This window comes from Engraulis encrasicolus, chromosome 14 (genome assembly GCF_034702125.1).
Source record: "Engraulis encrasicolus isolate BLACKSEA-1 chromosome 14, IST_EnEncr_1.0, whole genome shotgun sequence".
In the NCBI taxonomy this organism is placed as follows: Eukaryota; Metazoa; Chordata; class Actinopteri; order Clupeiformes; family Engraulidae; genus Engraulis; species Engraulis encrasicolus.
In genome coordinates, this window is record NC_085870.1 from 21,195,846 (window position 1) to 21,221,060 (window position 25,215).

Consider the following 25,215-nt stretch of genomic DNA (forward strand, 5'->3'; position numbering starts at 1 on the left):
TTAGACCATGAGTTTAGGATGTAATAGCTTTTGTTTTACATGCTCCACATTGACAATTGAGAGTTTAAATTGAAGCAGACACATGGGGCAAGACATCCAACCAACTCCAGCTTTTTATTAACTTCATTAAATCTACATTTCAGATCATTATATACAACAAAAATGTGAAAATCACCTTTTTTTTAGATTTCAGATTACAGTAAAACACCACAGTTCCTCATTGCACATGTTTTCAGCATGTAAAATCCAACACTTGAAGGGCTTTCACTTTCACTTTCAGATTATTAAAATGACATAGATGGTACATAACAATGTCCACAGTACTAATAGGCATCAAAGCACAACAATATTACAATTGTGTTTTTGTACCATTATTTCAAATAAACCAATAGTAGGACCTATCATCCCTCATAAACCTGCTTCAGTCTTTGAGGAGGAGTATAAACATATTATAAAACAGTCCATACCAGAGCCCCGTTAGCCAGAACGATTGCAAAATTGAAATAAGCAATGTGCTGTTACCACCTCCTACGACGTGGACGAGGGGTTGGGTTTTAGGAGGCAAAAACAATGAACGATGAACGATGAACACACATCCCAGAAAACAGGAACTCCAGAACAGGGGGAACTATTTACAACTATATACATTTAGTGTGTGCTCTTCTGCTCGTGCCATGTGGTGAAGCAGAGTCTGTCCACAATAATGCACAGTGCAACCTGGCAAGCCTTGCACTTGAACATTGTCTTCATGCCACAGAGCACACACTTTCTCCTCCCTTGTGTCGCCTTGAGGTGTGGATCAGAGGACAGCTGATCCACAACCGGAACAGGGAGACATTGGCAGGAAGACATTGCCTGGGCTTGCGGTGTCTCACCAGTGGCTTCAGCAGACACATCTGCACTGGAAGTCTCTGCTGGTGGGTCGGGCTGTGGCTTGCCGAAGTCAGCCAGCTCCAGGCACAGAAATTCCCTGAAGGATTTCTGGGTCAGCGGCGTCTCCCCCTGGGCCAGTGCGGTCTCCTTGTGCAGGATGAAGCTGTTCACAACCGCAATATCCACAAAGTGGAGGAACAGCTTCATGTATCACCTCCGTGTCTTGTGGGTCACGGTGTAGTACTTGATGAGGGCGTCACTCAAGTCCACTCCTCCCATGAACTTGTTGTACGCCTTCACCGGCTCCGGCACAGGGACCTCCCGAATGCTCCACGCGGCTGTGTTCCGGTCCTTGACTCGGCGCTTCACGGTCTGCCCCCCGTAGGCCTTGTGGATGGTGGAACACATCGTGACGTCCCGGCTGTCCCTCCACTTCACGAACAGCAGTGGACCATCCCGAATCCAACGCAGCTCTCCACGGGCTGCATTCTTCGGCATGGCATTCCACTGTGTGCGTGGAAACCCGATCCTGTTCTCCCGGATGGTCCCACAGGCGCCATAGTTCATGCCATGGAGGTGGAGGAACAGCTTTGAGCTGGTGTAAAAGTTGTCCACATACACGTTGTACCCTGTGCCCAGGGACGGGACATGGACCAAATCTACAACAGCATCATAACTGAGGCCCTGCCCAGATGGTGCCCTTGCCTTCCCCTCATAAATCGAGAAGTGGCACGTATAGCCATTCGAGCTGTCAGCCAAGACAAACAGCTTGAACCCCCACTTTGTTGGCTTGTCCTTGCTGTACATCTTCATCCCGATCCGGGACTTGGTGCCTACCATCCTCTCATCCACTGAGAGGTTCTGGAGCGGGTGGAAGTAAGCCCTGCACGCCGTCAGGAGGTCATCATGCAGCGGCCTGAGGCGGCAGAGGCCATCGTGCCCAGGCTGGCCCTTCAGCTGATCATTTGCTGCATCAACAGCCGGGTCACTCATGTGAAGGGTTGAGAAGATTACCTCGTATCTGTACCCTGGCATGACGGATGCAGGGAAGGGAAAACTGTGAAGGCGGTCCTTCCTCCATCCGTCCCGCATCTCTGGCAACTTCATCAATCCCTTGTAGATGACCAATCCGATGAAGCGGTACATCTCCTCCGGCTCTATGTCGACCCACTTCCTCTTTCGTCCTTGTGCAGCCCTTTTTGCAGCATGGAGATTGGTATGCCTGCACAGGGTCCTAACCACGTCCTTGCTGAAAAACAATAAGAACAGGTCAAGCGGCCGGTAGTCTACCTGAGGGTCCAGCTGTGGTCCTGGAGGGCGCCTGGGTCGAAATGGCAACGGTGGAGGCTCCACGTCTTCACTCGTTGCATCACGCCAGAAGTCGGAGTCCTGCGGCGGTGGACCCAGGGATGCACGCTTCGCAGGACGGCTTGGCGTTGAGGCAGGGGCTTGTGAGGTGCGTTTACCACTCGTAGCACCACGGCTTGGTGGAGGAGGGCATGGAGTTGGAGCAGAGGCTTTTGAGGGGCGCTTACCACGCCTAGCACCACGACTAACTGGAGGAGGGCATGGAGTTGGAGCAGGGTGGAGATCACGGCGCCTGCCACTCATGCGCACACTGCTGGCAGCTGGAGGAGTTGGAGAGGCAGCTGGAGGAGTTGGAGAGGCAGCTGGAGGAGTTGGAGAGGCAGCTGGGTGTGGGGCAGTTGAAGTCCCTTCCAAAGGGTCATCAGATGTGTTCCCATCATCCGAGTCAGATGTCTCCTCACTGTATGAACAAGAGGATACACAACATTAATTATACTTTTATTTAGATGTAACAGTTTTTTTTTTATTACATTTTCATTTACATTACATTTTCAAAAAATTACATTTCATTTACCACTACATTACAGTGTATCCTGCAGTGAAACAAAGACAGACTGAAGAATAAATCATGGCTATATATTGACAGTATGAATTGCCATAACATATTGTAGTAAAGCAGGCTGCAGGACATGGGAGTGCACTGACAATGAATGTGACAGTTCATGCTTTTTTTTTTTTTTTGCCTCACTGCTAATTGCATGTCAGCTGAATAAGTTGCCATTATCCATTTAGCTTGGCTACACCAACAAAATGCAAGTTATAGTATATTTATCATTACATTACAGTTAATCATATAGTTGCAGACATAAGCACTTTAGAATAAACTTACAAAGTAATGATAAACAGCATTGCCATTCAATACTGTAAATGGTAAAAGACATGGGAAACACTGACAGTGAACGCATTTTTCTTTCTGACTGCATGATTTGTGTATGTATTCATGTATGGAATCAATTAAATGTAATAAAATGTATTCTCACTATACTGCTGTCTAATATTCCTGTCAGTGTTTATATCTGGTGCGTTTGCAGCGTCTGTACTGCTGGCACAATTACCACATGGGGACAATAAAGTTCTAAACTTTCATTCAGCAGCAGTTTATCACTTTCATTATGCAGTGACACAATTATGCCTTTCACGATACAGTGACAAAATGATCACTTACAAATCGAGGACGACATCTATGCCGTCCTCAAACGCCTGAAGCGCTGAGTCGGTGCTGTCAGCTTCGGACACCGCATCATCCTCTGTCTCATTCCCGCCGTCATCAAAAAGTTGAGCGTGGATTTCGGCCAAAGTATACCGCTTCCTACCGCGTCCATCCATGATGTCTTCACAACACTCGACTCACAGAAAGCACAGACGACTCACACTCACAGGCAACACACACTTTTAGGGAGTACAAACCCGAAATTGCTGACGAGAAATGCTGCTCTACGATGCGTAAAGCAAGCAGAGTAGGCGGCAACTCCAATGTTGTTGTGACAACCAAAACCATGCGGCAGATACGCATGCCGTGAGAAACGTGAGGGATTCACCAATCGGGATGAATGACCAACCTACATTGTCAGAAGAAAGCATACTATTGGCTGGATTAGATGTCACTCAAGTTTGGGTGAGCGTTTGTGACCTCTCAGCCTATCTTGTCAACTACCAAAATAAAGGTTCACTACGAGACGCGTACAAGAATGCTGTGCTTAGGTGAAACAGACGTCTGCCTCTCCGTACACGTTGCTCCACGCCAAAAAATAGCTCTGGAATATTACAGGGGACATCGTCAGCTTTTGATTCATGTGTAACAATAGATGACAACTTGAAGAAATGTGGTGAAAACATGTCAGAGAAGATGATGCAGCAAAGTGGATGTACACAAGGCACCATTCTTAGCGTCACATCGATCAAGCAAATAAACATCGTTTTGGACTATGGAAGCATACTGGATGGCTTATTGGCACAGTTTGAAGGTTGGTGACTTTATTTGTACCGTTTGTGTGTGGTAAAAATACATTTAAATGTGTCAACAGAGATCGTTTTTAACACTTAGCAACTTCCTATTCAAATGACTGGGAAATGCTAAGCTAGGTTCTTGCTAACAACTAAAGCCTGTTCTTGCTAACAACTGCATCAAAGTTGCCCAAATTTGATGGGCACCGAGTTGAAACTATACTAATAACGGGTAGTTGGTCAGTTTGGCTGGAAATTGGTCATAATAGAATATAACAACATGCGTCCTGTTGCAACTTGTTTTTTTTTAAACTGGGACCGTCGACGGGCCCGGAAGTGGGCGTGGTAGGTTAAGAGGTTAACCTCTGTTCAAGGCTCTCCAGTAAAATATAGGCCTACCTAGATATTATATGATAGTATGTATGTATATAATGTGTAATGTACGTAACATGTAATGTGATATAGCCTACATTATATATTTGTATGAAAAACAAATCAAATAGCTGTAAATGGAAAAAAGAAAAACGATTCAATTAAAGGGACAGACTTGGCATGTGTAAAGAGCTGTTTTACTGTGGTGTCTAGTCTAATGTACATGAAGGTAGTCAGGCGATCCCTTGAAAGCATTTGGAAAATAGCAATTGGTGTGTGTGTGTGTGTGTGTGTGTCTGTCTGTCTGAGTGTGTGTGTGTGTGTGTGTGTATGTTTGTGTGTATGTGTCTGTGTGTCTGTGTGTGTGTGTGTGTGTGTGTGTGTGTGTGTGTTTGTGTCTATGTGTCTGTGTGTGTGTGTGTGTGTGTGTGTGTTTGTGTTTATGTGTGTCTGTGTGTGTGTGTGTGTAGTAGAGAGAGAGAGAGAGAGAGAGAGAGAGAGTGTGTGTGTGTGGGTGTGCGTCTGCCTGAGCATGCGTACGTGCATGTGTGGGTGTAAATGTGGCATGTAAAAGTGTGTGTGTAAATGTGTGCGTGTGTGTTAATTTACGATGTAAATGTGTGTGTGTGTAAATGTGTGTGTAAATGCGTGAGTGTGTGTTAATTTACGATGTAAATGTGTGTGTGTAAATGTGTGTGTGTGTAAATGCGTGTGTGTGTGTGTGTGCGTGTGTGTGTGTGTGTGTGTGTGTGTGTGTGTGTGTGTGTGTGTGTGTGTGTAAATGTGGTCAGCCAGCCACATGCCTGTTGGTGAGATTAGCGGGGGAGAGAGGAGAGGGTGATCCAGAGAGAGCGTGATCCAAGAGCCGGGCTGGCCTGCCTGGGAGCAGGACTGGACTGGCCATCTGGCATACCGGGCATTTCCCGGTGGGCCCTGCACCCTCGTGGGGCCCTATTTTCAGAAATGTTAAAAAACAAATTCTGAAATTTCTGAAAATAGGGGCCCACGAGGGTGTGGGGCCCACCGTTTAGTCAGTTCTGCTCCACTAATTATGAGGGGGCCCTTTAAGCTAAAAGTGCCCGGGCCCTATTTCTCCCTCAGACCAGCCCTGCCTGGGAGTGCCAGAGTGGAGTAGATCAGGGCGATAGCGAGGTGCTAGGTTATGAGGGCTAGGTTACCACCACAGGCTTGTCTTTCTTTCTCCCAAACGTAATGTGTCCTCTCCATGGATTAAGCCTGATCCTTGACTTGAAAAACTACTTCAGTGGAAATGGAACGGTTGCAGAAGAGGCTTTTAGTCCAAGGCTGTGTGTATACATTTTTTTTTTCACACCTGGTCCCTTTCAGCCATTCAAGTGAACTCAGCTGTGAGTCAGTATTTTCTGTTCATATGTGGAAGTGAACCATACTAAGATCTTTATTGTTGAGGTCTCAGCACAGTTAATTTATCTTGACAAGTTGTGATAGTTGTGATAGTTGTGAAATAAAAGTGTAACGGGACCAGAAAGATCAGCCAGTTCTTTTAGTAATTCGCTTAAATTATGAACTAAAAACAGAACTGAGTCCTTTTGCTGTCGGTTCACTTTTTGGTCCACTTAAAGGGGTAATCCGGTGTGAAATGGGTTATGTAGTGTTAACTAGTGATGCTGAGCGATAACTTTTGCCACATACCTCACCCTCATAGGTCCCCTGCAATCCGAAGTCAAGCTCTAGTTAGCCAATGCTAATAGGGCTTTTGCTGTGGTCGATCCGGGCATCGAATTAGCCATCCTTATAAACCTGTACTTTCCACCCATTTGCAGGCCTCAAAATTACTTAAATGTTCATTCCGTAGAGTTGCGGGGATGTAAATCCAGGCACAGAGAAGTTTGATAGTGCACCGTTTCTTTAGAAACAACACCATTCTTACAGGGTGTCGCAACCGCTGATATCCAAGTGCAGAGATAGAATCAGCAAAGGAGTATGTCCAGTGTGTCTACTCACTACTTTTCCGGGTGGTACTGCACTCTAGGGGCGCCAACGAGTGAATGCAGACTCCCTTCGAATGAATGGGCTGCGCTGTCTCAACAGCGACCTCTAGGTGAACTGCAGGCATGGGTGGATACACTGGACATACTTCTTTGCTGATTTCTTGACCTCGGATTGCAGGGGACCTATGAGGGTGAGGTATGTGGCAAAAGTTATCCAGTCCCTCCAGTTTTTCGCGATTCAGCGATCGCGTGGATTCATGCAAATTCAATGATATTCCGCATAATTTCACGATGCCACGTAATTCCTGTAAAGCCACATTTTTCCCGCAAAATTTCCCCTTTGTCCCCTTCAACATTCTGTGGAGTTTATTGATTTATATTCTCGTCAAAAAATAAAAATGTGACTACAATAGGCCCTACCACCGGAGACGAAAACCAATAGGAAGTGAACGGCCCTTCCACGCTTTCACTGTGTTATTGCAATAAAATCCATGCAACCATGCACACAACCATGTCAACGAGAACGTGTATGCCATAACAACTTTGCATCAAGCAAATAATATGCAACAGCTTGCAATACGAGAGAGAGAGAGAGAGAGAGAGAGAGAGAGAGAGAGAGAGAGAGAGAGAGAGAGAGACGCGTCTTTCAACAGGTGACATTGTAACGCTTGCATACAACCTGGCAACTGTACCCCGCGACGCTCTTCATTAGCCTACTGGTAGGCTATACCCACAAGTATTTTTTCATAACGCGCAGTCCCGTTTTCCCCCGAAGTCGTTCTAAAATATCGACAGAGATTTATGAGTGTCGCGGCCATGATTTTTTTTACACATTGGATTTTACTGAATATATTTTATTACATCACATATTTTATTATTGTCAATATTTTATTATTCTATTATATAGGAAGTGTGTTTCTGAATCTCTCTCTCTTTTGTCTTAAGCCTGCTTAGACTGATTGTGGTTTTCAGTTAGGCTACCAAAAAAACCCAGAAAGGGGTGCAAAATCTTTGCAAAAAATTAGAAAATGCCGCCGCAAAATCAGACATTTTGACCGCAAAAATCACAAAATCCCAGTGCAAAATCCTGGAGGGACTGGTTATCGCTCAGCATCACTAGTTAACGCTACGTAACCCATTTCACACCGCATTACCCCTTTAAAGAGGACTGAGTTTGTGTATTGTGTAAAAAATATACACAATACACAAATATAATTTTCAAGTTTTGAGTTAACTTTAGGGTGCAGGGCAACTTACTTTTTCAAGTTTAACTGTCCGGCAATGTTTTACAGTGTGGTCTTCTGGGAATCTCTCTCCGTCCTCAAAGTTGCCAAAGCGGTTGTTGTTTCATTAGCAATGTCACCTGTATTGCAACTGTATTGTAGACTCTACTAGGGGTGTAAATCACAGCCTCCATGATGACACAATACGGTATCGATTTCTTAAAGCAGGGATTCGATTATTTTCGATACTTAAGAATTCCCCACGATACGATTGGATTCGATCTTTTCTTATTACTTTCCCGCTTCAATTATGTTATGGAGCTAGGGCATTGGACAGGGGCCAGCAATTTGATTATTTTCAATAGGCCTACTTAAGAATGCCCCACGATACGATGCGATTCGAAAAAAAATCGCCAGTTCATACATCGATGCATCGATACATTTCGATTATTATTTACACCCCTAGACTCTACCACATCATGAGTCTGTAAAGATGAGCAGAGAACGCTTTTGAAGGAATTTGTTGGTGGCAAAGATGGACAAATGGTAGAAAAAGCCATGCGTTCAGTTCAGAACGTGTGTTCTCCCAGTCCTAATGATTCAACAAAGCTGTGCGGAACTACACAGGGCTGGCGAGGGTCAGGCTAATGATTACTGATGTCAGGCTAATGATAAATAGTGTGTTTGTGTATGTATGCTACTTGGCACCTTCATTTCCCTAGGGATCAATAAATGATACTCTACTCTCCTACTACTACTACTACTACTAGTACTACTTCTACTACTAGCTAGCTTTATCACACAATCTTTGATGAATGTGGTATAAACTACAAACCCCCTCATTTAAAATGTGTGACAGAAAATGAGGGATGGCAATATTGTGAATTCATTCTAATGTTGCCGAAAGAAGGCAAAATGCTTGTGAAAATGCTTTCTTTCTGGTTTTTTTACCCTATATGTCAGCAAAAGAATAAATGTTTGCTGGTGGAAGATAAACATGTTTGGATCATTGTGTTTAAGTTTACAATTTCATTCACACTGTACTGAATGCAGCCATCTGTTTTTCAGACTGCAAGGGCCTATACTACAAAGCTTGTTCAAGATAAGGTTAAGTTAAGGTTAAGTTAAGAGGTAAATCATCTAATAGAAGAGCTTTTCTTAAGAAAATGAGGACTTCAGGCTCTTCTATTAGATGATTTACCTCTTAACTTAACCTTAACTTATCCTGAACCAGCTTTGTAGTATAGGCCCCAAATCTACAGTATATTCTGCAAAGGTAATTCAACACTTAGAGTGTACCATCTAGAAGAGTGTTACGAGTCTCTTGTGAGTTACGTGTGTGTGTGTGTGTGTGTGTGTGTGTGTGTGTGTGTGTGTGTGTGTGTGTGTGTGTGTGTGTGTGTGTGTGTGTGTGTGTGTGTGCGTGCGTGCGTGCGTGCGTGCGTGTGTGTGTGTGTGCATGCGTGTGTGTGTGTGTGTATGCTTGTGTGTGTGTGTGCTTGTGTGGCTGTATGAAAGTGACCAGGCGCACGCATTGGTCTTGGTCTTGGTCAGACTGCATCCACTTTTAATGGGCTCCCATTTAGCTGCGTGTCCGTGTGGTTAGCTGGATGAGGCCGTGTGACAGAGGACACGTGTGGAAGATATAGTACGGGGAAGACGTAGCGGACCTCAGTCTAGAGGCTCACACTTCCCACTGGCCCAGAGGCACACACACACAGACACAGACACAGACACACACAGATACATGGAGGCGCACAAACACACAGACACAGACACAGACACAGACACAGACACAAGCACGCACGCACGCGCACACACACACACACACACACACACACACACACACACACACACACACACACACACACACACACACACACACACACACACACACAGAGAGAGAGAGAGAGATACAGTAGCAATGATTCATACACAGATACACTCAAGCAGCTGCCATCAGCTAATGTATGTAAAATATTGCATAATGTATGACCCAGGAATCACTTGACCCTCTAATAAACATTTGATATCTCATGCATTGCATGATCGTCAAGCCGTGAGTGTGTGTGTGTGTGTGTGTGTGTGTGTGTGTGTGTGTGTGTGTGTGTGTGTGTGTGTGTGTGTGTGTGTGTGTGTGTGTGTGTGTGTGTGTGTGTGTGTGTGTGTGTGTGTGTGTGTGTGTTTGTGCACGCGCACATGTGTGTGTGTAAGTGTGAGTGTGTGAGTTAGTGCGTGTATGTGCAAAATCCGCCAATCGAGCCAAAAACAGCAGCAGCGAGCGTTTACCCTGAGACAGCTTTTTGGCCGTTTGGTAAAATAAACAATTTGAGAGTGCACACAGGACACTTTTAATCTATTAGAGAGGGTGCGTGCTGGCGTGTGCTGAGTGCCGAGTGCTGAGACTAGGCGCCATAAACCGGCCCGGGCATTTTTGACACAGACCAGCCTCTCACGCCCAGTACCGACTGGGGAAACTGCCAGGCGGGATCCGCGGCGCGCAATATCGCGCTGGGGGTGTGGTCACGCATACTCCCATTAGATTCTCCCCGGGGCTAACTGCGCTGCTCAGCCGACTTTCGAGCCTCGCGGCGCGGCCTATGTCTCGCAGCTGACACTGGGTAGACTGAGCGAGATAACAAACGGCGAAAGGTCGTTTGCACACATTACTCACCCAATATCACAACACAGTGTGTACATGGCTTAAATTTGATTGTGTTTTGGTCCTAGATAACATTTAAGCCCCGTTATATCATTATAGAAGTACAGAAGTAGTCTAATATAAGCTTGTAGCTGCCTGGTTCTGGTAAAATGCTAACGTTAGCTTACCCGGTTAGCTCAAAACATCGAGTGATCAAATGGCAATGTGGGGTAACCTATTTGTGTTACATAAGTTCGTGGTGCATTTTTACATCAATCCGTGGTAGTCGTGACATTTGTAAGCATTTAGGGTCTTTATGTTAAGCAAAAACGTGATGTTGGAAATCACAGAAATCGCTGCCATGTTTTTAATTTTTTTTGTAACTTCCGCCCTTGCTACCCATACGCCCATCTGACTGGTTATTGGACCATCAAATTTGCATGATATAGAGATCTCGTCTATATCAAACCGCGTCCCGCTGCGATATCGCTTCCCCTCCGCGCTGTCAAGCGCGATATCGCCCCCATTCAAAGTCAATGAGAGCGGAGCGGAATTACTCTGTGTGGGTACGGGCCGTTACCCCCACCTCCATACTACAATTATGATGGGCTCAGTTCACTGTATATTAACCTGTTAAAACACATCGTTATAAATTGTATAAATAGTTGTTACCAGAATGGCAATGACCGAGTCGTACTGCTTTACTAAAGGCCCTCTGTTATGTCATAGTATTGTAGTAGTACGGTAATTAACTTGACTATTACAGCGTGCCTCAGATGTTACAGCGTGACAATGTTCCGAGCCCATCTAAATTGTGGACTGGTCTTTAAGGGAAAATAAGAAACAACCAAACAAACAGCCAAACAAGCAAAAATAAACAAAATCATCGGCCGTCTGTCGAGTGGGAAAATGCCCTGTATGGCAGATTACCAGTCCAGCCCAGTGGGAAAATACCCTGCATGCCAGATTGTCAGTTCAACTGTGCCAAGGCTGCATCCTGATGAGGCAGCACTGGCGATCCTCAATGCCCGCAGAGTCCTGCCAGGCGACCTGACTCCTGCCTCTAAACGCCAGAAAAACGCCCAGAGGTGCCACCCTGCCAAACTCCTACTGTAGGTACCCAAGACATCCCCCCTTTACCCTCCTTCCCTGCCTCCCTCCCTCTACCCCCCACCCTTACTCTTTCTCTTTCTCTTTCTCTTTCTCTCTCTCTCTCTCTCTCTCTCTCTCTCTCTCTCTCTCTCTCTCTCTCTCTCTCTCTCTCTCTCTCTCTCTCTCTATGTCTCTCTCTCTCTCTCGCACATGTTTTACATTATCAAAAAATGTCACCTCTCTCTCTCGCTGTGTCTCTTGCTGCGTGTCTGTTACATGCACACGTGCACACACACACACACACACACTCACACAAACACACACACGGACACAAACACACACACGTTTCACAAATTTGTACATTTGTATTTAACCCCTTTGCCCAGAGCCTCTGTTACAACCTTATTATCACTAAAATTGTAATGATCAAGTCCAAGTTAGCAATGTTGTAGCACATAGCAATGTTGTTATGTGCCCGCAGTAATAGTCATTAGACAGGTTCATTGTATTACTCTACTATGACATAACATAGGGCCTTTAGTAATGTTCGACTCAGTTATTGCCATTCTGGTGACAACAAATTTATACCGCCGCGTTTTAATGGGTTCACTTTTGACAAATCAAAGGGTAGACACTTTTTTCATGAATAATAGCTATTTGCTGGACAAGATGCTTTCCAGAATCTCCCGCCACACCCCAATGAGCTATATGAGACCAATGCATGCAGAAGTGGATATCTGCTCCTGTCAAATCATACATTGATAGATGTTATACAAGCGTATATATCCTTTGAAAGCTGTCCTTATGGCACTTGCACACACAAACACACCCACCCAAACACCCACACACATACACCCAAACACCCACCCACACACACACACACCCACCCAAACACCCACACACACACACACACACACACAAACACACACACACACACTGACCCTGGCACACCTTACCTCACCCACCATGTCTGAGTCACTTGTGGAAACGTGAGAGCGCGGTACAACACGAGAGATGACGGGACACTGCTTTTCCCCTAAGCCTAGGAGCGCTAGGGCCTCTCATTGGTCTCATCTTCTCTCACGCCTGACGTCTCCTGTCATATCATCTCTCTCCTCTCACCAGGCCTGATATCAGCAGCCAGCCACAACACACTCCCAGCAGCCTGCAACTGCACTGGAGCATGCACGCACACAGACACACACACACACACACTCGTAAACACACACACACATACACACACACACACACTCGTAAACACACACACACACACACACACACACACACACACACACACACACACACTCGTAAACACACACACACACACACACACACTCGTAAACACACACACACACACACACACACACACACACACACACACACACACACACACACACACACACACACACACACACACACACACACACACACACACACACACACACACACCGACACAGATACAGACAGACAGACACGCACACACTCGTAAACACACACGCACACACACACACACACAACCCCCCTAAACAATAATGCAAAAAATGGATAATGGAATGGAACCTACTGTACAGAGACCCCATGACTTTATTCCCCACATCTCTCTTTGTGATACTCTTTAATGCATTACGACACAGCCCTACCTGCCTTGTCTTCTATGTCAGCTATGTCTGCAGCCACACCTGTTAGGATCAACTGCACACACAAACCACTTCTTATAATACAATTAACCTAACAGGCCACACCATTGGAGAGGAGAGGCTGGAGCACACTGCCTCCAGCCTTGTTGTGTGCTCCAGCCTCTCCTTTCCAGTGATGTCTGTCCCACTGTGATGCACCTGCAAGCTGAGTGAGGGATGATGCGTAGAGTCCCAATTCTACTAAGCCAGATCATTCATTTTGAATTACTTCGCAATTCACGAATGGTCTGCTTCGCTGGGGAGGGTTTAGTTGTCCTCCAGGCGACTGATCAATAGGCAAACGCACTTGGGCGCATAATAACATACGTCATGAACGTCAACTGTCAGCGATTGGTCACCCCTCATTTCAAACCGGAGCTGAGCTCACTCATCCCACCCAAAGTGATCCAGGAAATCGAGGATCCGGACCAAAAATGAATTACGAAGCAATTTAAGGGGCACAATGTAGGATGACGTCGTTTGCGCAGTACCCATGGCATACCCGTCTCAAAATCTACACAGTCATGAAAAAATGCTGTTTAAATAAACTCGCTGTTTTTCATCAATGAATGCCAGCAGTTGATACAAATATGAATACAGTATTTAAAACGATTTTTAGTGTGAGAAATGTTTCCCACGACACTCGTTCGGACCGCTCTGCCAAAAGTTGCATTTGGTGTTTTCTGACAGCGGACTGTGGAAGTGGTTGCAAGAATCATCATTCACCAACTAATGACTCAAATCGGCTGACTCGGAACAGTGATTAATTAAACTTTTAATCCTAGAGCCCCTTTAATGTGGTCTGGTAAAACCAGGCTAATACAATTTAGCCTCATGTCGTGCATCGTTCTGCCAGTGGAACGCACAACTATTGATGGAAAACACTTAACTACCAAAGTACCACACAGCAAAACAAAAGGCATTACTAACACATGGTGGCTTGGTCATTGCCAGCATGGAGCAGAGTAGGGCCGTCGTTAGCCCTATTTTAGGGGGGGCTTTAGCCCCCCTTACATTAGTATTAGCCACCCTTTAACGATTTTGAAAAAAAAAAAAAATTTCCAAAAACAAATGCAGTAAAGCACTGAATACGAACCACCAAGAAGGCAAGTTAATCTGAATACAAGTTCCTGTTTGCTTATTTATTGTTTAATTCCACTTATATCCTACTGCACAGCAATAAAAGCAGGGTGCACAGCAATATGTTATGCGGGGGGGAAACAGGTAGAGGATTGTGCTTTGTGACTGACACCTCGAGAAAAGTGTAATTACTTACACGGATGAAATCTTCCGACCCAAAGTACCAATTTTCACTCACAATACCTGTGTAATAAATCCATTTGACAACGTCTTGAAATTATAGTTGAGCTTTAATATTTGTCTTAACAGTTTGAAAACACACATGAACTGATTAAAATAGCTACTAATGGAGTAAAAATGACCTAATATCTGCCGGGGATGCATAGTTTTCCAAGTAAGGAATCTGTTTGAATGAATCGCTTCCTGACCACTGCTTCTCCTGGAGACGTGCAGTTAGTAACTCCTTAAAGTTCCTAGTCCTTGTGTAAATTATGCTCTCGGCTAACTTCCGTGCATAATGTTCATCAGTTGAAACATTTTGAAATGTTTTGTTTAGCTTATGTATAAGGAATGTTCATTAAAATGTGAATAAAAAAAAAATAAGTCCACTGTGACTAGTGTTTAAAAATCGGTATGGTGCTCTTAAAATAATTGTTCAAGAAGACACTTTTGCACACCTCTGTAGGTGGGCAGGTTCGTTGGATATTATCCCAATGGGGTTGTCATTCAAGTGTTAAGAAATCCTGCACACTGTCATTCCACCAACAAACTTTAACACAACATGAAGGTCGGATGACCGAAACAATATATTAAAGTTTGTTGGTGGAATGGACAGTGTGCGGGATGTCTTTGCTCTTAAAATAATGAATTCATAGACAAAACCTTAGCAGGTGCGCTAAAAAAAAAACATTTTCTTCCTCTAGGGCTAAGCCAACCCTGTCTCTCAAATCTAGTAACAGGCCTGGAGCAGAGTGTGTGGCTTTGTCTTTATTTTCTTTAAATATTTGTATGCACAAGAAGACAGCACCTCAAGAAAGACTATTGGTGTGCGATACCTCTTTTTTCTACATTGCCAGTCCAGTATCAACAAACACCTACGCTTACAATGCATTTAAGAAATTCATGCCATTTGACTGCATGCTATGTAATGACACCCAGGATGCATTCCACACTGACACTCTTTAATCACGTAATCAGTACATACACTACATACACATGTTGATCCCCTGACGTTACGTGAAAAAACGTGGAAACAGAAAAATCCTTGTGGAGCAAGGATTTGCTTCTTTAAGGGTGTTAACCCAAAAAGTTACTTTTTAAAAATCCTGGTTAAAGCTCGATTCGCACGGGATAAATATTACCTATGGCCCCCTGGTAATTTGCAATCACCCCCGGACCGCCGTGATTTTTCGGGGCTCATTCGGACGGGATAAATAAATGTCTGTTATTTATTGAATTCACAGACATTATAAGAGGTTGCAGAAGGCGCGCTTATGTGAAATTACCCCAGGACGTCTGTGTTTCGCCTAAATACAGTAGGTAATTCGCGGTGGAATTATTACCTCACAAATCGCGGACATGGCACATTCGCACAGGACTAAAACGCAGACATTCTCCGTAATAATTCTGAATCACCAGTCCGAATCGGCCTTAAAGTGGATCTTGTCATTTGGTAGTCCTGCTCCCAGGTCAGACATTCTTTGTATGTGTGGGCTTTAAACTACTCGTTCAACTTACGCCACTGGCCCTATAACCATTAGCAACACGTGAGGCCTGCCTGTGTGTGGGCGCTGCAGCCGTGATGGGGTCGGTCGGGGGAGGAGGGAGGAGGGAGGAGGGATATCCCTGCATTGAGAATAGCGGGCTCCTGGCAAGACCAGGTTACAACCAGGGCCTGAATAATGCAGCTGACGTTTTGGTCCCACTCAATTATTCAGAGTGGTCACGGAGTAATTTGATGGCTATCCCCCAGCCACTTAGATAAGACTTGGCCAAGTAAATTGCCTTGTTTTAAAATGTGTGCATTAAAAGTGCTTTTCGGGTAATCTAAAGCGGCCGCACTTAAAATGTTACGGTGACGCTGTTTACACATACGGCCATTCAAAATATTAAATTTATCGACCAGAGTGTAATGGAATGGGGGTGTGCTCAGATGCAGAAACAGTCCATGCTCTGACTGTGTAATACAGACTATCAATCGCATTTCAATGCTGCCTTCAAAGTACAATATAATGTAGCCCAACTAGTTTATTGTTTATTGCTTGTTGTATATTTACGTATGTACTGTAAATGCTAATGAATATACAGTAGAACAACCTATTGATTGATACAATGTGAAAGCCTGAAATGTAGTAATGGGAAGTTGTTAAATTGGACGTAGACCCTCTTACTGCAGCAGGGGTCGCCGGCGACCCTATTCACTTGCTGAAAATGCTTAACTACATCATAACAACATTGCTATGACATTACAGAGAGCCATAGTGCTGCGCTAAGGGGTTGATTCTCTAATCTGAATTGTTATCTCTTTGTGACCAATATGACATTGTTGCCTCTTGTACATTTTTTTTTTGTTTTCTTTTGTTTTTTGAAGAAAAAAATGTGTAATGTGCTGCGTTAGATTTGCATTGTGTTTAAAATAACTTTGACCAAAAGAAAATGTTTAAAGCCTAAAGCATAGAGTAATGACATTTCACAATAAGCCTGAGCAATGTATAATGTATAGGCCTATTGTATAATTCTCAATAATATATGTGTAATTATAATAAATATAGCTGTGTGAATGTGCCTCATTGCAGAAACTTCCCAACTGAGAAATCTTATTTTTCACCCACTGTGAGACAGGAGGATGTTTAGCACCAAGTGTATCAGGGGTTACATTATCGTTACACAGGGAGATTTCCTAACTTCAGAGGAGATGAGCAGTTTGGATTTTATTTCTGTAATGCTGCCCCTACTTTCAATTAATTAAAATGTAAAGTGAATTATAAGTACCTCGTGAAGAGCAAGTCATAAAGATGAGACATAAAGGCCACCAAGGCAATTTTATTTAATCAAATGCCATTTCTATTCCATTTAATGCATTAATGTGGATACTTACTTTACTTTTACATTTTCTCTGAACCATAATTTATACAAATATTTAGATCCACGATTTGTTCACTTGCTTAAGCACAAAAGTATATGACCAGACAGCAGTGCTGGACTGGCCATTTGGCATACCGGGCATTTCCCGGTGGGCCCCTATTTTCAGATTTGTTTTGTTATTTTTGTTTTTATTACTTTTCTGAAAATAGGGGCCTAATTATTAGGGGGGGGGGAGTTCCCGGGCCCCATTTCTCCCCCAGTCAAGCCCTGCTAGACAGTCTACCGTAGCACTGTAATAGTGGAAAGGAAGCTAATGCCACAGCTATAAAGCTGACCACTAATGAGCGTAAGACAGAAGAGCTACTGGGATCATTGACCTCACTTTTAAAACTTTTTTTTACCTCTCTCACTACCTCTCTCTTCTCTGCATTCTCCCTCTCTTTTCCTTCCAAGACTACATCTCTCTCTCTCTCTCTCTCTCTCTCTCTCTCTCTGTTTCTCCCTCTCTCTCTGTCTCTCTGTCTCTCTTTCTCTTTCTCTCTCTCTCTCTGTCTCCTCCACTGTCTATCCTTCTTTCTCCCGACCACACATCCCCAGTGTTCTGTCACTGAGTCTGATTTCTACATAGTTTTTTTTTCAGAGCTCCTCTACAGGTGTCCATCCACAGCACACCCGGGACCAAGACTATCACTTGGTCAATTGGTCTAGAGATGTACTCGCGATGAAACAGTCTCACACTCTTCTCTCTTGGTACTTGGGCTGTAGTATATGACGCACATGCACCCCCCCCCCCACACACACCCACACAACTTCATGATTCACTCTGGGGAGTCCTTTGACTGGTATGTGGTCTTGCCTCTCACACACACATGCACGCGCACAAGCGCACACACACACACACACACACACACACACACACACACACACACACACACACACACACACACACACACACACACACACACACACACACAGAGTAATATGTTTAACCTAATGTCCTTCAGTACATTTGGACTTGACATATTCATTTCCCCTCTGGCACAAGTTGCAAATTGATATAAATTAATCGTGTTTTCCTTGTGGATGGAGTCGGTGTCGACTCTGCTCTGCTCTCCGCTGAGGTGACGACTTCCTCTTCCCTCGACCATTACTTAGCATATGACTTTATAGACCAAGCGGCCTATGCTGATTCTGAGATTTTGACTAAAATCCACATACACCACCATGCATTTTACATATTGAACTTAAATGAGTTCAAAAAGTTGACTTTCAAAATGAAAGAAAGTCCTGCACACTGTCCGTTCCACCTGTAATATATTTCAGTCACTTATGGTTCTAGAGTATTTATGATTTAGTAGGTTATTTCAAGAATTTATGCTGCTCTTTCACAAATGTTACATTTATATGAGTATTTACCACCATCATCAAGTGAATGAGCAGCACACATTTTGGAAATAATTGGACCCATAATGCACGCCACCAGCGTCACGCTGTAATAGTCATTGAAAGGTTAATTACCATAGTACTTGTCTACTGTAACAAAATACAGGGCCTTTAGTAGTGGACTATGATTCATTTCCATTCTGGTAATAACAAATTTATAGCGCTGTGTTTTAACGGTTTAAAATTATAAACTGAACATGTAGCCTCTTCGTGCAAATGGGGTTGCCGACGGGCCTATTCACTTCTTGCTGAAAATACTCAACTACATCATAACAACTGTTTTGTTGCTCTGACATTACAGAGGGCCCTACGTAACAGGTTAAGACATGGCCGTTACAATTTTGATGACAGTAAGACTATAACATAGGCTCTGCGCTAAGGGGTTAAGTGAGTGAGAAAGAGGGATCGGTCGCCGGCCGGATGACCCTCAGCAGCTGCACGGCTGGCTGGCTGGCTGGTTGTTCTATTCTGTTCTGGGTGCTGCACTGTTTTCATTGGAGACTGGGGCCATGCATCACACTACTGCCAAGGCTGGACTGGCCATCTGGCATACTGGGCATTTCCCGGTGGGCCCCGCACCCTCGTGGGCCCCTATTTTCAGAAATGTACAAAACATTTTTTTTAATTGGTGAGTCAGTTCTGTGCCGCTAATTATGGGGGGTGGGCTTTAAGCCACCAGTGCCCGGGCCCTATTTCTCCCTCAGTCCAGCCCTGGTCCTGGGTGCTGTGCTGTTTTCATTGGAGGCTGGGGCCATGCATCACAGTGCCAAGGCCAAACATTCCCTCCCTGCCGCTGCTATGCACTGCGAGCCAACACAGCCCATTTCGAGCCACTGCTCTCAACTGATCAAAAGTGACACTTAAAAAATGAGCAACAATGAAAATAGAACGCCATTCAGCCGATCTTGTTGTGTTGTGCTGGGTCGGCACTGCTGTTGTTAGCTGTTTTTTTTTTAGTTCAAGATACATAAAGAAATGTAATAATAAAATAAATAACAACAATGCTGCCACTGTACTTGCTGACGAACCAACAAGAGGGCCCCTGACAGCTAATCCATAGCCACCACACAGCACAGCGTCCTCTCCGCCAGTGTCAAGGAGGCCCACGCAGCCAATTTAGCAGCATGGCTGGGTGCATTAAAGACCTCCCTCGCCACTCCTACAGCTACACGGTGTGTTGAAGACCTCCCTTCCTTCCTATCCCTCCCTGCCTTGCACTCCTTAGAGGTCGGCACATTCCCCGCCACTGTGTCTGTCCTGTCCCCCGTGCATCCTGAGAAGCTGCTATTCATCTTCCAATCACACAAACGTGCACTACTCTTACCGAAACGCTGTGTGTGTGTGTGTGTGTGTGTGTGTGTGTGTGTGTGTGTGTGTGTGTGTGTGTGTGTGTGTGTGTGTGTGTGTGTGTGTGTGTGTGTGTGTGTGTGTGTGTGTGTGTGTGTGTGTGTGTGTGTGTGTGTGTGTGTGTGTGTGTGTGTGTGTGTGTGTCACTCAGTCAGGCAGTACAATATACTCATGTGCAGGCCCTTATAATAACTTTTCTGCATTGAAATTACTACTACTTTGGCTTCAGATAATCTGCCCACATGAACCTGCTCTTAGCGTGATATGTAGAAAAATATATAAATAAAAAGGCCTGACAAATTTTAATGAGGAAATTATTGCAAGGACAACAGTTCAGCATGGATCCGTTCTTCAAATGGACCAAGGGAAACGTGTTGGTTGAAACAACAAAAGTCTTCTGAAGGTTCCTGATTATAAAAATGTACATGTGTACTTTGCTGCACTTAGAAAATGTACCCAGTTGTAATAAAGAGTAACAGACATTTAACCCGATAAAACACAAAACACACCATTACCAGAAGGGCAATGACCAAGTCATAGTGCATTACTAAAGGCCATCTGTTATGTACCAGTAGATAAATACTGTGGTAATTAACCTTTCAATGATTATTACAGCGTGACGCTGGTGGTACGGCGTGCATTATGGGGCTACAGACATTTAAATGAAGCCTACTGCATACAATGGAACGGTAGTTTTTTAAAAAAATGTATCTACCCACACTGCCCCCTTGTGGCATATCTGTGTAAAAAGCTAGGTATTTGAAAGTCATCTCATTTTACAACACTCGGCACACAAGGTTACATCATAGCAGTGCCAGCATGTAAGGGACTTAACCTTTCCTTGTGTTTTTAGCCTGAGTCACATATTCCAAGAATAGGCCATTGTATTCTTGGAGGGGGGAAAAATCAAAGATGATCTCAGCAAGTTTCAGCTATTATAGACATTGACCTTAAAGTAATTCTTTCATCTTTTGTAATAAGAGGAGGCAAATCATTTACACACAGTTTAGATAATATATCAATGTCATAACTCTTAGACTTGTTACTTCAGGTTTTATTTGCTATACTGTATGTAGGCTATTCATATTCATATTCATTTATATAATATTCCTATTGAACAGTCTTATTACTCTCGCAAAGTATAATTTTGATTCAGCTGTGGTTCGTAATGTTTATTCAGTTTACAGATCTATTGTGTTAGCAGAACCACTTCTTTAGTTGCTTGTATACTAGGCCTATATATTTTAAATATTGTCAGGTTACCTGTCTATTCCATAAATATGGAATTCTATGGCATTCTACAGCTGTTCTGTATGGGACACAGTGGGAAACGTGACATTAGCTGACCCAATCACCATTCTGCAGATATCATACTGACACAGGAGAGAGAGAGAGAGAGACATACAGACAGACAGAGAGATACAGAGACAGAGACAGAGAGAGAGGGCTTGATGCCCCCTCTCCCACCTGATAGGTAACAGGTTTCTACCTTCCCACAACGCTGATGGTTGAATAAACAATCATGATGTGGGAAAAACATAAAGAACAATATTGCTGACTGGCGTCCCTGGGCTTAAGGTCACCCCAAACATGTTTACATAATTCTTGACTGAGGAGGGTGATCACAGAGTCCAAGTCCCAGACACTGTTGCTGCTGCACAGTATTGCTGCCACAGGCACCAGTGACAGACAGGACGTTCTTCCTCTTGAAGGTAAGTTCAATATTTCTTACTCTTGGCAGTCTTAAACTAGAAATAATAGGGTTTTTTTTAAAATACTTTTCAATTTGATCAAATGTTTCTGTGTAGCTGCCCTTTGAGAGTTGAAGCTGAGTCAGGAGGGGAGAGAGAGAGAGAGAGAGAGAGAGAGAGAGAGAGAGAGAGAGAGAGAGAGAGAGAGAGAGAGAGAGAGAGAGAGAGAGAGAGAGAGAGAGAGAGAGAGAGAGAGAGAGAGAGAGAGAGAGAGAGAGAGAGAGTCTGATGTATCTGTATGATGCAATTGTGGACAATTATCAATAAAGAAGCTAACATGTGCATTCTTAGGTATGCTTAGCATATCCTCTAGTTAATATTTTTACATTTTAGTTAGCAGGCAAGTAATGATTCTTTCCATGATATAACACCATAACCTCCATATCCATAATATTCACAGAGGCCCATTGTGTCTTCTACTCTGACTGGTAAATATGGTATATGGCCAGTCAGCCTGACTGACTAACTGATTAACTGACTACAGCACATAATCAATGCAGCGTAGTCATGGTATGGAATTCATTTCAGGGCCCTGCCATGGCCAATCGGTAGGGCACTCGCCTGCCATGCGGCTGACCCGGGTTCAATTCCCGGCCCGGGTCCTTTGCTGACCCTCCCCGTCTCTCTCTCCCAATTTGCTTCCTGTCTACCTCTCACACTGTCCTATCAAATAAAATGGACAAAGACCAACCAAAAAAACCTTAAAAAAAAAGGAATTCATTTCAGGGTGGAGGACCTCTAGCCGTTATTGTAACATGGCTCATATCCTTATTTTTATCAGTGAATCAGATGAGTGGATTAAACTGTCATAAAGTAACATCATATGGTGAGCTCTCTTCTGAAGTGACAGACATTCAGCTTAAAGATAGTGACCACAGGTGGGTGGTTACTGCCAGAAATACGGTAAGTCATAAAATAATTCTGGAATTTGCACATTCTGAATTGCATGCGTTGGAGTTTATTTCAAGGCAAAGTAAATTTTCCAGGCAAGACTCCGGTTGCAAATCACATCTCATCCATAAATGAATCACCTGGGCAGACTTAAGGAAGTAAAAAAACATGTTGGAGTCTGCTCTGAATTTTATAATTGACAGGCCATTGATCTATTTTAATGACCACATGCCATACCAAAAATATAAACTGATCAAAGATTTCTGGACTTTGGATCCTTGGATACTTGTTATCTTGGGATTTTTTACTGATATGGCCTGCCTTAGTATGGATGATACTACTACCTACTGATACCTACGTACTAGCCCTGTGACTACAAGCTTTTTTTCTGGCCCACAGTTTGGAGGGGGTGCCCCGCAGGTGCATCTTCAATATGGAAACAGTGGACTGAGTCAACCAGGATATACTACAAAAATGCCTCATAGGCGTGAGAGGCCATAACCAAAAACATCCCTGGATGATGCAACATAATGCAGCATGACTATAGGATTTGTTATGGGAAGGGAGGGTATTGAGGCCTGATTACAGTAGGCTATCTATGTGGAAACGGTGAGGATTTAGCCTACTTGGAACTGTGACTGAAAGAGGGGGTGGTGGTCCAAGTAAAGTACAGAAGAATAGAGTACAGTAGAGTATCATTTAAATAAAATAAAGGTATCAAGTACCACATACATAAATACAGAAGACATTACACACAAAACAGAGGTCCTGATTATTAAAACAAGTGTGCTCTGTTGTTGACTAGTGAACAGGAACAAGGAAAACAATGTGCATTAAGGAAAATGACCCATGAGTGATGACGTCATGAAAAAACAACATTCACTTCCGCTTTCACCCCAGTCCAGTATGTGCCACTCCCCTGTAGCCTTATCAAGCTTTGGACCTTATCTTGTGATAAGGAGACTATAATTATCCAGAAAATGAACCTGTAGTTTGCTGTGTGCAATAAATTATGCTCAGCACAAGACCTTGATACTTCTCAAAGGGAAAGGTGGTGCCGTGTGAGGCAATGGTAGAAAATATGTAAGCAATATATCGTGCCATGTCTCTCTGTCACCCTCTTCCTCTTTTATCTCAGTCATGTCTTTAAAAAAGTTTTCTTTCACTTTATTTGCCCAAATGTATGGAATGTTGTTGTCAGTCTAATGTCTTTTTTATAAGAAAATCAAAGACCAATTCCACCCGCATGCCTGCCTCTAGGGGAGCCGACAGAGGGGGAGAAAGGGGTAATTTGTCCCGGGCCCAGGTAGAGAGGGGGCCCAATATTGGGTTTCCATTACATTTTATCTATTGGATAGGGGCCCTTTCAGATGACTTTGTCCTGGGCCCAGCAAAAGCTGTCAGTGGCCCTGCCTGCCACCACTAGTTACACACAGATCTCACTCACAGAATCCACCTCCTTGTAGATATAATGTAGTGATTCTGCTCTGGCAGCTAAAAGATTGCAAAAGCATGCACACTGCAGTGCACATCGTGCAGTATACACTGTACACTGTACTGAGAGCCGGTTTGCATGCATACACTGTTATTTGTTGTTTACTATGTTTTTCTGACCTCTAGTGGTGTGTTTGTAGAATGCACAATTTCAATAATGTGTAGTAGGCAATAGACACCTGTTATTTATCAAGTAGGATGGGAGGATCAAATCCTCTCTCTCTCTCTCTCTCTCTCTCTCTCTCTCTATCTCTCTCTCTCTCACACACACACACACACACATGCACGCACGCACGCACGCACGCACGCACACGCACACACACACACACACACACACACACACACACACACACACACACACACACACACACACACACACACTTTTGGGTCTGCGCTATTGCCACAACGGCATCACAAAGATAGCAAGGACACATGTCACTGATTGCAGAAGTCTTACTATTGGTGTTGGTGTGTAATGATAACCAGACAGATATGCAGTATAAGGGCATTTTATTTATGATAAGGATTTACATTTATCTAAAAAACAAATGATAATGATTTTCTACATTTAAATTATCACAAAAAAATGAGTGGTGAGTGAGTGGTCATGGTGCTTTTCTGGCATTCAGAGAAGGAAAAGCAGGAAGCCACTGAAGGTGTTGTGGTTATTAGAACTATCATAGAGTTTGTTGCCTGCTGGTAGCACCAGGTTTACTGTATCTCCCTTCTCCAGCTGCAGACTCAGGCCACTGGACAGATAGGTGAACTGTCCATCAGTGTCGTGCTCAGCCAGATTCATGAAGCTCTCTCCATTCTTATACATCCTGATATGCATGAAGCGCGAGTGTAGTCTATCCGCAACAGTGAACCTGAAGTAGTAGACCCCCCTGACTGGAGCTGTGAATAAGCCAGTCACATTGCTATAGGCCTGTCCTACATTGGTGATGACTCTCTCGAACACCAAGT

General features: G+C 44.0%; 1 protein-coding gene across 1 annotated transcript; it reads right to left on the reverse strand.

Moving 5' to 3' along the window:
* Window positions 1-1,083: 1,083 nt before the first annotated feature.
* On the reverse strand, window positions 1,084-4,521 carry LOC134463001 (piggyBac transposable element-derived protein 4-like). The gene is made up of 2 exons (XM_063216260.1): window positions 3,407-4,521; window positions 1,084-2,641 (listed from the first exon to the last, which is right to left on the reverse strand). The coding sequence occupies exons 1-2, from the start codon at window positions 3,565-3,567 to the stop codon at window positions 1,084-1,086; spliced, it is 1,719 nt and encodes a 572-aa protein (XP_063072330.1). The 5' UTR covers window positions 3,568-4,521.
* Between the last annotated feature and the right edge of the window lie 20,694 nt (window positions 4,522-25,215).